General features: G+C 42.6%; 2 protein-coding genes across 2 annotated transcripts in view; both read left to right on the top strand.

Moving 5' to 3' along the window:
* Positions 1 to 440: 440 nt before the first annotated feature.
* Positions 441 to 15,448, top strand: part of LOC143291051 (uncharacterized) — a 31,969-nt gene continuing 16,961 nt past the window's right edge. Inside the window, exons 1-5 of the mRNA XM_076600634.1 lie at positions 441 to 475; positions 1,828 to 1,943; positions 2,554 to 2,661; positions 7,057 to 7,103; positions 9,084 to 9,175. Coding sequence (XP_076456749.1) covers positions 1,871 to 1,943; positions 2,554 to 2,661; positions 7,057 to 7,103; positions 9,084 to 9,175 — 320 coding nt within the window. The 5' untranslated portion in view covers positions 441 to 475; positions 1,828 to 1,870. The remainder of the gene's footprint in view (positions 476 to 1,827; positions 1,944 to 2,553; positions 2,662 to 7,056; positions 7,104 to 9,083; positions 9,176 to 15,448) is intronic.
* On the top strand, positions 11,645 to 14,948 carry LOC143290767 (uncharacterized). The gene is made up of 2 exons (XM_076600278.1): positions 11,645 to 12,309; positions 12,762 to 14,948. The coding sequence occupies exons 1-2, from the start codon at positions 11,926 to 11,928 to the stop codon at positions 14,286 to 14,288; spliced, it is 1,911 nt and encodes a 636-aa protein (XP_076456393.1). The 5' UTR covers positions 11,645 to 11,925; the 3' UTR covers positions 14,289 to 14,948.

The raw sequence follows: 15,448 nt of genomic DNA on the forward strand, positions 1-15,448 counted from the left end.
TTACTCAGAGCCTGCCGATCCAGAATCGGACTGTACAGCCACAGCAGGCGCTGCAACTTTACAACTTGACTGAACTAGGCGCAGAATTCCATTGTCTCCCGAGACAGACGGATGCCAACAAAGATTTAACTCTACTTTAAGGAATTAAATATATCGAATTTCCGGAAACAGGTCCTGTGCATTCATCTTTTTTGTCAGTTTTGTTGTTGTTACAGATCGCCGGACTTCAGCTGAACAGTAAATACTTCTGTGAACAATGATTATAAATGATATTTTCCATGAAATCATCAGAGCCATTCAGCCATCATTCACGCCCGTCTCTGTCTCACTATTTGTTTAGGAATCCAGCCGAATTGGGCGCTGACATCTTTTTCGTTGGATTGTAAACGAATTGTACAATTTCTGGTGAATAGATGTCTTTTCATTGGCAAACCCGATTGCTTCCCATTGTCACGACGGAATCAAAGCAACCGAGGTTGGATAGATAGTCAACAATTGTGTCATAAAATGTGCGTACGTTTGGGGAATAATCTTGGTTTAATGCCACATTATATCAATCAGTCATCAATTTACTTATGGGAATTACTGGTCTTGGTTATTAAAGTCTAAAAGATGAGAACCATGGAGATCACAAGTAATGCCGATTGTCGGACAGCAGTCGATGAATAATATCAGTTAAAATAAAACGTTAAAGTTGAACGGTAGGCCTAATGAGGGTGTGGTACCTCAGGACTTAAACCGAGTGAAAGTGTTTGAAGGGAAAAGCCATTGTAAAATACAAAACCCCAGGCGGAGAAAAACAAAAACTGACAGTGACCGGCACACGCACACATTTAGTTTATGTTCGGAACACACACGCACACACTAAACATGTGACTTGATATGCAATGTTTGATGCCCCCTTCCAAGGGGCCTGTTTATCGTTCTGCAAGTAAGACTGTTTACATGCACATGCATGCACATACATTCATGAAAAAACACTCACGCACAAACACATCTGTATATATATCACTCTCTCTCCCTCACATACACAATCTACACACACACACACACACACACACATACACACACACAGAGAAAAAATCAAACTGCAGAATGGTAATGGTTATCGTTATACCCGTATGGATATATATGCATGCACATTCATTCATGAACGACGGGCGCAATAGCCGAGTGGTTAAAGCGTTGGACTGTCAATCTGAGGGTCCCGGGTTCGAATCACGGTGACGGCGCCTGGTGGGTGAAGGGTGGAGGTTTTTACGATCTCCCAGGTCAACATATGTGCAGACCTGCTAGTGCCTGAACCCCCTTCGTGTGTATACGCAAGCAGAATATCAAATACGCACGTTAAAGATCCTGTAATCCATGTCAGCGTTCGATGGGTTATGGAAACAAGAACATACCCAGCATGCACACCCCCGAAAACGGAGTATGGCTGCCTACATGGTGGGGTAAAAACGGTCATACACGTAAAAGCCCACTCGTGTGCATACGAGTGAACGTGGGAGTTGCAACCCACGAACGCAGAAGAAAAAGAAGAAGAATTCATGAACACACTCACAAACGCATGCACACACACATATGAACTGGGGACATACAGATACATTCACACACACACACACACACACACACACACACACACACACTAATATATTATATCACTTAAAGTGGAAGGCCTTGAAATTGAAGACAATACTACAACTACTACACAGACTGGCACACCAGGAAAGGAACATAATTGAAAAAAGGGAACAGTGGAATGTACGGGAACAGGATATACAACTGAAGAAAGGAAACAGTGAATATATGGGAATTGTGTTTGTCCAGGTCCAGTTCCATCTTGTTTGCAGAGGGGTCAGCACCCAAGGAAATGGACTGTGTACACATGTACAAACTGGTTGTCAATTTCAAAGACAAACTGTCCAAACTGTTTTCTGAAATGGGTATGTACTGTACACTACAGGTACATTGATTTTTACTATCCCTTCAACATTGTATACATGTGTGTGCGCAAGTGCACACATACTTGGTTGTATATGTGCAAGGGGCACTGCTATTGTGAATGTTCTGTATGTGGTGTTTTTTTTTCGTGTGCGTGTGTGTGTGTGTTTGTGTTTGTGTGTGTGTGTGTGTGTGGTGTGTTTATGTGTGTGTGTATGTGTGTGTGTGTGTGTATGTGTATGTGTGTGTTCATGACTTTATCAATGTGCATTATGAAGCTATTTGCCAATTTTATATTTTGAAGCTGGGTGCCTTCAACAACCTGATCTAGGAACTTGGTTTTGATTGAGATCTCTTCAAGGAAGATATGCGCTACCAGTGGAACAGTGTACTCAACTCCTCAGGTAATGGACATGTTAAAAGGGGGGTGTCATCAAACACTGTGTTGGCCAAGAAGAGTTCAGTAAATTTCGCATGTTTAGTCAAATGTTTCACACCATTGTGCACAAAGAAGAGCTCCAAACACTCAAGAGTGAAGATTTAAGCTTAAACTTCACTTTGTCAAACCTTTGCACTAGATATATAACATCAGTGTGTGGAATGATGTGACAGGTCTGGTGGTTGAAAGCATGAGGCTGGATGAGCTGGAAACAGTTTCCATAGAAACAGAAGGGGATGGGCGGCCCCCAGTGAAGCAGCTGTCGTCTAATGTTTTACTGGGTGAGAGAGGAGTGTTTGTCGTCTAATGTTTTACTGGGTGAGAGAGGAGTATTTGTCGTCTAATGTTTTACTGGGTGAGAGAGGAGTGTTTGTCGTCTAATGTTTTACTGGGTGAGAGAGGAGTGTTTCTCTCTGTCGTCCTTAATGTTTTACTGGGTGAGAGAGGAGTGTTTGTCTCTGTCATCCTTAATGTTTTACTGGGTGAGAGAGGAGTGTTTGTCTCTGTCATCCTTAATGTTTTACTGGGTGAGAGAGGAGTGTTTGTCTCTGTCGTCCTTAATGTTTTACTGGGTGAGAGAGGAGTGTTTGTCTCTGTCATCCTTAATGTTTTACTGGGTGAGAGAGGAGTGTTTGTCGTCTAATGTTTTACTGGGTGAGAGAGGAGTGTTTGTCGTCTTTAATGTTCTACTGGGTGAGAGAGGAGTGTTTGTCATCTTTAACTCACTCGCTGCCATTGTCCGCATATGCGGACATCGTCGGAGAAAGCGTTGGATGCCAATGTCCGCATATGCGGACTTGGATTTTAAAAAGTCGTGCTGTCGGAGTGACGAGTCGGATGCGAAAATCATAAGCAGATGTGATATCTTACGTCACCTCTGGTCAGCTTTTCATTCACACACGCTGCGTGTGTGTCGCGATAAGCTCAACCGCAGTTGATAACAAAGCGTGCCCCCTGTCAGCTTTGTAAGTTGTTTGACCAGATGGCGTCACGGCGAAGTGTTCGACACGGTCGGAGAGGTGAAATGTTACTCAGCGTCGAAGATGCTTTGGAAATGATCCAAACTGAAGGCTCTGATGTCGAAGGAGATAATGTTGATTCTTCGGACAGTTAATTTGAACCAGATCCCGATGAACTAGAAACAGATTCGGCCGCTGAAGAGAGTGTTTACAATGGAGAGGAAAGTGAGGAACATGTGCCAGCGGATGAGACAGGCACAGACGACGAAACCACTGAGGAAATGGACGATTTTGCAAGTGTTTTCACCAGTGATTGGACTGACAATTTTTCCTTTTTCCCTCTTGCACATCCCTTCACTGGCATACCAGGTTTGTCAGCTGACTGGCCAGTCAACACCCAGCCGGTTGAGTTTTTTTTTCTTTGTTCTTTGATTTTCATTATGTAGAGACAATATATATATTTTTTTTGTATGTGTGAATTTCAACTTTCTTCACCACCTGTTCATACTTCATTCCATGCACTAGGTCTTCAGTTCCTCAAATAGTGTTAGAATGTGATGTGGAACATGTTGGTGTACCTTTCTGATGGGTGCAAAAATGCTAAAAAAATACACTAAATATGGATACCGCGATCAACATCAAGATGGTGAGTAAATACTTTGATTTTTTGCACACATATGGAACAACATTCCTTGCATACATATACTAAATATCAATTGTCTGGGTGTTTATTTGGTTTTTTTTACAATTTTTTCCCCATCCTATACAAACCCTGGGTTTTCAGGGATTGGCAAGGGCAAAAACTCTTGGCATGGAGTGAGTTAATGTTCTACTGGGTGAGAGAGGAGTGTTTGTCATCTTTAATGTTCTACTGGGTGAGAGAGGAGTGTTTGTCGTCTAATGTTTTACTGGGTGAGAGAGGAGTGTTTGTCGTCTAATGTTTTAATGGGTGAGAGAGGAGTGTTTGTCGTCTAATGTTTTACTGGGTGAGAGAGGAGTGTTTGTCGTCCTTAATGTTTTACTGGGTGAGAGAGGAGTGTTTGTCTCTGTCGTCCTTAATGTTTTACTGGGTGAGAGAGGAGTGTTTGTCATCTTTAATGTTCTACTCGGTGAGAGAGGAGTGTTTGTCGTCTAATGTTCTACTGGGTGAGAGAGGAGTGTTTGTCGTCTAATGTTTTACTGGGTGAGAGAGGAGTGTTTGTCCCTGTCATCCTTAATGTTCTACTGGGTGAGAGAGGAGTGTTTGTCGTCCTTAATGTTTTACTGGGTGAGAGAGGAGTGTTTGTCTCTGTCGTCCTTAATGTTTTACTGGGTGAGAGAGGAGTGTTTGTCATCTTTAATGTTCTACTCGGTGAGAGAGGAGTGTTTGTCATCTAATGTTCTACTGGGTGAGAGAGGAGTGTTTGTCGTCTAATGTTTTACTGGGTGAGAGAGGAGTGTTTGTCTCTGTCGTCCTTAATGTTTTACTGGGTGAGAGAGGAGTGTTTGTCATCTTTAATGTTCTACTCGGTGAGAGAGGAGTGTTTGTCGTCTAATGTTCTACTGGGTGAGAGAGGAGTGTTTGTCGTCTAATGTTTTACTGGGTGAGAGAGGAGTGTTTGTCCCTGTCATCCTTAATGTTCTACTGGGTGAGAGAGGAGTGTTTGTCGTCCTTAATGTTTTACTGGGTGAGAGAGGAGTGTTTGTCTCTGTCGTCCTTAATGTTTTACTGGGTGAGAGAGGAGTGTTTGTCATCTTTAATGTTCTACTCGGTGAGAGAGGAGTGTTTGTCGTCTAATGTTCTACTGGGTGAGAGAGGAGTGTTTGTCGTCTAATGTTCTACTGGGTGAGAGAGGTGTGTTTGTCATCCTTAATGTTTTACTGGGTGAGAGAGGGGTGTTTCTCTCTGTCATCCTTAATGTTTTACTGGGTGAGAGAGGAGTGTTTGTCTCTGTCGTCCTTAATGTTTTACTGGGTGAGAGAGGAGTGTTTGTCATCCTTAATGTTTTACTGGGTGAGAGAGGAGTGTTTGTCTCTGTCGTCCTTAATGTTTTACTGGGTGAGAGAGGAGTGTTTGTCCCTGTCGTCCTTAATGTTTTACTGGGTGAGAGAGGAGTGTTTGTCTCTGTCGTCCTCAATGTTTTACTGGGTGAGAGATGAGTGTTTGTCTCTGTCGTCCTGTTTGTTATCATCATCATTTTGAATTTCATCATTGACAGATTTGTTACAATGATGTTTTACTGGGTGAGAGAGGTGTGTTTGTCATCCTTAATGTTTTACTGGGTGAGAGAGGAGTGTTTGTCTCTGTCATCCTTAATGTTTTACTGGGTGAGAGAGGAGTGTTTGTCTCTGTCGTCCTTAATGTTTTACTGGGTGAGAGGGGAGTGTTTGTCTCTGTCATCCTTAATGTTTTACTGGGTGAGAGAGGGGTGTTTGTCTCTGTCATCCTTAATGTTTTACTGGGTGAGAGAGGAGTGTTTGTCTCTGTCGTCCTGAATGTTTTACTGGGTGAGAGAGGAGTGTTTGTCTCTGTCATCCTTAATGTTTTACTGGGTGAGAGAGGGGTGTTTGTCTCTGTCGTCCTTAATGTTTTACTGGGTGAGAGAGGGGTGTTTGTCTCTGTCATCCTTAATGTTTTACTGGGTGAGAGAGGAGTGTTTGTCTCTGTCATCCTTAATGTTTTACTGGGTGAGAGAGGGGTGTTTGTCTCTGTCATCCTTAATGTTTTACTGGGTGAGAGAGGAGTGTTTGTCTCTGTCATCCTTAATGTTTTACTGGGTGAGAGAGGAGTGTTTGTCTCTGTCATCCTTAATGTTTTAGTGGGTAAGAGAGGAGTGTTTGTCTCTGTCATCCTAAATGTTTTACTGGGTGAGAGAGGAGTTTTAGGCCTCGTCATCCTGTTTGTTGTCATCGTCATCTTTATCTTCATCATTGACAGATTTGCTATTATCATTATTATTATTCCTGTTGTTATTATTATTATTTCATATTATTCCAGCTCATGTGTGCATATGCACGTCCGTCCCTCACACCCAAACACCCCTCTCCCACACCGCCCTCCCACCCACCCACACAAGTGCAAAAGTACACCCGCACGTATGTCGTTGCACATTATACACATTTACATGTACACACACATACACACACACACACACACACACACACACACACACACATACATATACAGTCAAACACACACACACACGCAAACACATACACACACACACACACACATTCACTCTCACACATAAACTTTCTCATTCCTACATCACCAGACAATAGCACAGCAGACTCTGAAATAGAATATTTTGCACAACAAACTGAAGCATAATTTTATGGTAACAATAGCAGGATCACTCACAAATAATTTTTTTAACAGGTGAGCTTTCACAAGGTGTCTGAAGGATGAGTGGGGATTCTTCCCAAATAGTTTGTTTGATTCTGAGTGTGTGTGTGTGTGTGTGTGTGTAGTATTGTGTACAAAAATGATAACGATAAAAGAGACATCCTGATAGAGTCTACAGTGTTTATCACGTTTCTGTCATGGTCTGTACATTATGACTCTGGTGTCATACTCATGATGCCAGTGTTGTTGTGTAGGTTTTTCCTTTTTGTTCAAAGTTGGAGTCTTCTGCGTGGTCGGCTTGAGTTTTCTCTCACATGTACTGGTTTCTGAGACCATCATTTGTTATTTTGCGAGGAATACATCTGTTCTGATTTTCCTGTGTGCCTTTTCAGTGTTGCAGCTGGTGGTGGAACTGGTTCATGCCATCGCTGTCAGCAAGGTGAGTTTGTGCATAATTTGTTGTATGTATGTTTGTTGTATGTTTATATGTTTGTTGTATGTTTATGTTTGTTGTATTTTTCTGTGTTGTTGTATGCTTGTATGTTTCTTGTATGCTTGTTCAGTGTTCGTATGTTTGTTATAAGTTTGTCTGAGATCATGATGCCTGAGGTACACACTTTTTGTCTTTCCTCATTGATAGATAGACTTGATACTTATACAGCGCTTATCCTTGGTCAGACATGATACTTATACAGCGCTTATCCTTGGTCAGACATGATACTTATACAGCACCTATCCTTGGTCAGACTTGATACTTATACAGCGCTTATCCTTGGTCAGACATGATACTTATACAGCACCTATCCTTGGTCACACTTGATACTTATACAGCGCTTATCCTTGGTCACACTTGATACTTATACAGCACCTATCCTTGGTCACACTTGATACTTACACAGTGCTTATCCTTGGTCAGACTTGATACTTACACAGCGCTTATCCTTGGTCAGATGTGATACTTATACAGCGCTTATCCTTGGTCAGACTTGATACTTATACAGCGCTTATCCTTGGTCAGACTTGATACTTATACAGCGCCTATCCTTGGTCAGACTTGATACTTATACAGCGCTTATCCTTGGTCAGATGTGATACTTATACAGCACCTATCCTTGGTCTCACTTGATACTTACACAGTGCTTATCCTTGGTCAGACGTGATACTTATACAGCGCTTATCCTTGGTCAGACGTGATACTTATACAGCGCCTATCCTTGGTCAGACTTGATACTTATACAGCGCTTATCCTTGGTCAGATGTGATATTTATACAGAATCTATCCTTGGTCAGACGTGATACTTATACATTGCTTATCCTTGGTCACACTTGATACTTATACAGTGCCTATCCTTGGTCACACTTGATACTTATACAGCGCTTATCCTTGGTCAGACTTGATACTTATACAGCGCTTATCCTTGGTCAGACTTGATACTTATACAGCGCTTATCATCAGTCAGAGACCTAATACTTATCAAGCACTTATCATCAGTCAGAGACCTAATACTTATCAAGCACTTATCATCAGTCAGAGACCAAATACTTATCTAGCACTTATCATCAGTCAGAGACCTAATACTTATCAAGCACTTATCATCAGTCAGAGACCTAATACTTATCAAGCACTTATCATCAGTCAGAGACCTAATACTTATCAAGCACTTATCATCAGTCAGAGACCTAATACTTATCTAGCACTTATCATCAGTCAGAGACCTAATACTTATCTAGCACTTATCATCAGTCAGAGACCTAATACTTATCAAGCACTTATCATCAGTCAGAGACCTAATACTTATCTAGCACTTATCATCAGTCAGAGACCAAATACTTATCAAGCACTTATCATCAGTCGGAATCGTAATACTTCTCTGATGCCTATCCTCAGTCAGAGACTTAATTCTGATAGAGCTTACATAATCCGTGACCAAGCTCTAAGCATACCCAGAATGATGATACCGGAGAAATACACTTCTGACTGTCTTCATTATCAGTAAGGTATGTGGTCATACCTAGAATGATGATGTGTGAGAAACAAGCAAAGTATGGAAGGCATGGAAAGCAGTGGCCTATTGATGTTACACCCTATATGAAAGTGGATATCATTTCCAGTCCCAAATGTGGAATGGGATTTTTACAACTTCTTCCGTTGTGTATGCGAAAGTTAGCCAGTGGACAAAGGGGAGGTTACCTACTTCCGGGAGGTTATCGGCCATAGTTACTTTCGTTTTCTCTGCATAGGCGGATAATAGTTTGCACAGGACAGGAATGTCAGACCCCTGCCGGAGTCTGCACTAGTTGGGTCACGGTAAGTATGTTATTTAAACGTGATTTTAGATAGAAAATTTCCTGTGAGGCTGTGTGTGTGTGTGTGTGTGTGTGTGTGTGTGTGTGTGTGTGTGTGTGTGTGTGTGTGCAGTGCCAGGAAGCAGAGGGGCTGCAGACGGCAGAGAAAGGAATGCAGACAGAGGACAGCCTGTCTGATGCCAAACCGGCGTTGGTGCCGCAGCTGTGAGTGTTGCCCTGTCCTGTCCTCTTCAGCACAGTTCTATGGACAGTGCTCTTGAATGTGTAAAGTGAATACACCTGCAAACAGAAAAAGAAGTCCATTTGACGTATAAAGTGAATACACCTGCAAACAGAAAAAGAAGTCCATTTGACATATAAAGTGAATACACCTGCAAACAGAAAAAGAAGTCCATTTGATGTATAAAGGGAATACACCTGCAAACAGAAAAAGAAGTCCATTTGACGTATAAAGTGAATACACCTGCAAACAGAAAAAGAAGTCCATTTGATGTATAAAGTGAATACACCTGCAAACAGAAAAAGAAGTCCATTTGACGTATAAAGTGAATACACCTGCAAACAGAAAAAGAAGTCCATTTGATGTATAAAGGGAATACACCTGCAAACAGAAAAAGAAGCCCATTTGACGTATAAATGAATACACCTACAAACAGAAAAAGAAGAGTCCATTTGATGTATAAAGTGAGGGATTAAAGAGAGTGACTGCATGCCTCAATGTGATCCTGGTTAGTGACCTGATGTGGGGTGTTGAAGAGAGTGACTGTGTACCTCAGTGTGATCCTGGTTAATGACATGATGTGGAGTGTTGAAGAGAGTGACTGTGTACCTCAATGTGATCCTGGTTAGTGACCTGATGTGGAGTGTTGAAGAGAGTGACTGTGTACCTCAATGTGATCCTGGTTAGTGACCTGATGTGGAGTGTTGAAGAGAGTGACTGTGTACCTCAATGTGATCCTGGTTAGTGACCTGATGTGGGGTGTTGAAGAGAGTGACTGTGTACCTCAATGTGATCCTGGTTAGTGACCTGATGTGGAGTGTTGAAGAGAGTGACTGCATGCCTCAATGTGATCCTGGTTGATGACCTGATGTGGAGTGTTGAAGAGAGTGACTGTGTACTTCAATGTGATCCTGGTTAGTGACCTGATGTGGAGTGTTGAAGAGAGTGACTGTGTACCTCAATGTGATCCTGGTTAATGACGTGATGTGGAGTGTTGAAGAGAGTGGCTGTGTACCTCAATGTGATCCTGGTTGATGACCTGATGTGGAGTGTTGAAGAGAGTGACTGTGTACCTCAATGTGATCCTGGTTAATCACGTGATGTGGAGTGTTGAAGAGAGTGACTGTACCTCAATGTGATCCTGGTTAGTGACCTGATGTGGAGTGTTGAAGAGAGTGACTGTGTACCTCAGTGTGATCCTGGTTAATCACGTGATGTGGAGTGTTGAAGAGAGTGACTGTACCTCAATGTGATCCTGGTTAGTGACCTGATGTGGAGTGTTAAAGAGAGTGATTGCATGCCTCAATGTGATCCTGGTTAATGACCTGACGTGGAGTGTTGAAGAGAGTGGCTGTGTAAACAATGTGATCCTGGTTAGTGACCTGATGTGCAGTGTTGAAGAGAGTGACTGCATGCCTCAGTGTGATCCTGGTTAGTGACCTGATGTGCAGTGTTGAAGAGAGTGACTGCATGCCTCAATGTGATCCTGGTTAATGACGTGATGTGGAGTGTTGAAGAGAGTGGCTGTGTACCTCAATGTGATCCTGGTTAGTGACCTGATGTGGGGTGTTGAAGAGAGTGACTGTGTACCTCAGTGTGATCCTGGTTAGTGACGTGATGTGGAGTGTTGGAGAGAGTGACTGTGTACCTCAATGTGATTCTGGTTAATGACCTGATGTGGGGTGTTGAAGAGTGTGACTGTGTACCTCAATATGATCCTGGTTAGTGACCTGATGTGGGGTGTTGAAGAGAGTGACTGTGTACCTCAATGTGATCCTGGTTAATGACGTGATGTGGAGTGTTGAAGAGAGTGACTGTGTACCTCAATGTGATCCTGGTTAGTGACCTGATGTGGAGTGTTGAAGAGAGTGATTCCATGCCTCAATGTGATCCTGGTTAGTGACGTGATATGTGTTGAAGAGAGTGACTGTGTACCTCAATGTGATCCTGGTTAGTGACCTGATGTGGGGTGTTGAAGAGAGTGACTGTGTACCTCAATGTGATCCTGGTTAGTGACCTGATGTGGAGTGTTGAAGAGAGTGACTGTGTACCTCAGTGTGATCATGGTTAGTGACCTGATGTGGGGTGTTGAAGAGAGTGATTGCATGCCTCAATGTGATCCTGGTTAGTGACCTGATGTGTGTTGAAGAGAGTGACTGTGTACCTCAATGTCATCCTGGTTAAGGTGGACCACGGCATAGGTTTTTCACCAAAAATCATTAAAAAACGTGTTTGGGGATTATACTTGTATTTGGTCAAACAATGTCTCTTCTTTGCATTTCTGTCAACCATTTTGCTCAATTTGACCGATTTCATTGCAAATAAAATCATTTTTTGACCTGGGTGTGTGTGAAGTTTGAGCGAATGTGACAAAAAACTCGAAGTTTGCATCGATTTGGACAGCCTGGTGCTCACGATCTGGTTTGGAAACCCCATCTTGTTTGGTATCAGTGTGAAGGTCATTCACCGGTCTGTCTTCTCATTGCTATTTCCTGTGGAAAATTCCACTCACGGAAACACACGAAGAGCAAATCCGAAGGAACCCGAGAGGCATTTTTTAGGGGTTGTGGCTGAGTCGAGGTTTCTGATTGGCTTGTCGGAGTAAAAAAATAGCCCATTGGCCCAATCGGTCATGTGACTTTTTCCAAGATGGCGTCTGTTTTCATCACGGTTTCAATCGACACACCAGTTGCCTAAGATTTTGATCGAAATTTTCTACTATAAGTCACGGACAATGCCAAGACACGCTGGAAAGAAGTTTAGGACTGTCTTTGCATTCGGCAAAAAGAAGAGAAAGCGAAAGATTACAACACAAGCTGAAAAAAAGTCTGCTGAAACAGCGACCGACTTAGCGGTGCCTTCGACATCGACCGGCGTCAGTGAAAGCACGCCGCTTCTCAGTTCGAAGAGAAAATTGGACGTTTTCACCAGAAAACATGTGTGTACGGGTGACAGTGACTCCAGTTCAGACGAAGAACCACCGTCAAAAAAAAGTGCATCAGTTCCCGAAGTACAACTTCGCTCGGGACAGCCACAGTCCTCACAGAACATCATCGTTGATGTGTCAACATTGGACTGCTTGGTGTCGTCAGTTCATTGTGGAAAATGCATATCAAAGGTTTGTGGAAAATAATATAATAGTCTACAGATATATAATATTTAATAAATATAATATAGTATTCTATTTTATTTCATGAGTTTTTGTTTTGTTTCATAGCAAAAAAAAAAAAAAAAAAAAAAAAAAAAAAAAAAAACCGAAAAAAAAGCCATCTGAATACCTTTCTTCTTCTTTTTTTGTGAACCCATTGATTTACTTCTTTTTTTTTTTCTTTTTTTTTCAAGTTCTTTGATTTTTGTTTTCAGAGGCAGTTTTTATTTTTCTCAAGTATTGAAATACTTTTCCAAGTAATATTTCTGTGGATTTTTACTGAGTCTGACATACTGTCAGTGTGTGTGTATGTGTGTGTGTGTAAAAAAAAAACTGTCAGTCTCTTTATTCTCTCTCTTTCTCTCTCTCTCTCATTCTTTCTCTTGTACCTTCAATTCTCACACATTTGATTTTTTTTTCAGGTCTCTGTATTTGAAGATGAGACAAAGAGGATGGGGTCAGCATGCAGTCTGGAGGTGAGGTGTGTTTCCTGTGGCGCTGTGATTCCAGGGACACAGACCATGACATCGCTAAAGACGGGGACTGTCTTCACAGGTTTTGACATCAACCGTCGCCTTGTTGCTGCTGCTTCTGCAACTGGGATTGGCTACACCCAGCTATGCCGTTTTTTTGGTATGGTGAATATGCCACGACCCATGCACCAAAAAACATGGCTTCACTACCAAAAAAAATATAGTGAGGGTGCAAGCAGAGCAGCCAGCACACACCTGCAGGATGCAGCTCACCATGTGCGGGAAGCCTATGCAGAGATGGGTCTAGGTCAGCCATCAGATGATGGCTGCTTAGACATCTCTGTCTCTTTTGATGGCAGTTGGCATCGGAGAGGAAGGACTTCCCACAACGGAATTGCCACTGTCATCGAAATTTTTAGTGGACTTATCCTGGACTATGCTGTGCTGAGCAATTACTGCCAGGCTTGTGAACAAGGCCCTGCTGAAGACGATCCAGGATATGCTGAATGGTGGGAGAAACATGAACCCGACTGTCAAAAGAACTGCAGCTGTTCTTCTGCTGCCATGGAGACCCAAGCAGCTGTCATCATGTTTGGAAGGTCGGTGGAGCTGCACAACTTCAGATACAAGCATCTGCTTGGAGATGGGGATGCGAAGGCTCATGCTGCGGTCAATGAGTCAGCTCCATATGGCGATGGCTTTTTGGTGGAAAAGATTGAGTGCGTGAACCATGTCACGAAAAGGATGGGCACAGCGCTACGAAATCTAGTCGAAAAACAAAAAGCCATCAAGCAGCCCATAGGAGGAAGAGGGAAGCTGACAGAAAAAAGGATAAAGCAGCTCACCAACTACTATGGACGGGCTATAAAAGACCACGCAGGGGACCTCAGCAAAATGGAGCAGGCAGTGTGGGCATCATTTTTCCACACAATTAGCACCGATGATGATCCCCATCACCTGCGATGTCCAGCAGGAAAGGATTCCTGGTGTTTCTTTAGAAGAGCTGAGGCCAACAACCAACCACCAAGACCCCACACAAATCCCCTCCCACGTGACCTCGTTGATGCGCTTGTACCGGTCTACAAACGCCTTGGTGACCCCCAACTTTTGGAGCGCTGTCTGGCTGGAAAGACTCAAAATTCTAATGAGTCTTTCCATTCCATGGTGTGGAGGACATGTCCGAAGGAGCGATGGGCTGGCCTCCGTACAGTCCACTCTGCTGTGGCAGTCTGCGTTCAGCGATACAATAAGGGATCTACCGCCCTTCTGGATGTGCTTGCTGAACTGGATCTTGTGGCTGGGAGCAATGCAGAGATGTTTGCAGAGAAATCAGATATGCTCAGGGTCAAAACAGCAACCAGAAAATCCTCTGACAGAGCAAAACAAAAGAGGAAAAAAATTGAAACTGTGAGACGTCAGGAACGTGAACATCGACGGGCAGATGAGGGAGAAGTATACGCCCCAGGAGCATTTTGAACAATCAAGTAACTGAAAAAAACTCTCTCTCACCACTTAGTGATATTGGCCAAGTGCTATTTTCCTGTGTATTATTTTTTTAGTGTGTAACTATGGGTTGCAGTTTGTGAGTTCTCAACACAATCTTTGAAGGCGTTTTTCTCAAAAGTTGAATTTCTGCTGCAGGTGCGTCAGTGGCCCACGTGTAACAATTGATACAGTGAAAATATTATCATAAAATTAGGTACACTGATGTAAAAATGTGTGCTGAGTGCAATGAACATAGTTAGAACTCTCTACCTCTAGTAGTTTTTTTCATAGCAAGTGACTAAAGCATACAAACGTGAATGCATAATTTTATGCGTTTTTGACAAGACAGAGAACAATGCTTGTGGACAATGGGCATCTGCTTTTGTGATCATTGCACTAAATGATGTCAAAACAAACTGTGGAAATGATGAGAATCATTATGTAATGCATGTGTTTAGTGCTGCAAATGGGCCAAATAACCGTGTGTATTTTTATGATAAAATTATCATATCTTCATATCTGTTTGACTTATAATCTTCAAACTTAGCACAGATGTCTATATTAACATCCTGAGTATGTGTACCAAATTTCATGCAAATATCTTTAGTAGTTCCTGAGAAACAAAAATTAGCTAAAAATGACGCAGTGGTCCACCTTAATGACGTGATGTGGAGTGTTGAAGAGAGTGACTGTGTACCTCAGTGTGATCCTGGTTAATCACGTGATGTGGAGTGTTGAAGAGAGTGACTGTACCTCAATGTGATCCTGGTTAGTGACCTGATGTGGAGTGTTGAAGAGAGTGATTGCATGCCTCAATGTGATCCTGGTTAATGACCTGATGTGGAGTGTTGAAGAGAGTGGCTGTGTACCTCAATGTGATCCTGGTTAGTGACCTGATGTGGAGTGTTGAAGAGAGTGACTGCATGCCTCAATGTGATCCTGGTTAATGACCTGATGTGGAGTGTTGAAGAGAGTGGCTGTGTACCTCAATGTGATCCTGGTTAGTGACCTGATGTGGAGTGTTGAAGAGAGTGATTGCATGCCTCAATATGATCCTGGTTAGTGACGTGATATGTGTTGAAGAGAGTGACTGTGTACCTCAATGTGATCCTGGTTGATGACCTGATGTGGAGTGTTGAAGAGAGTGACTG

The sequence above is a fragment of the Babylonia areolata genome, chromosome 16 (assembly GCF_041734735.1).
Source record: "Babylonia areolata isolate BAREFJ2019XMU chromosome 16, ASM4173473v1, whole genome shotgun sequence".
NCBI classification, from domain to species: Eukaryota; Metazoa; Mollusca; class Gastropoda; order Neogastropoda; family Buccinidae; genus Babylonia; species Babylonia areolata.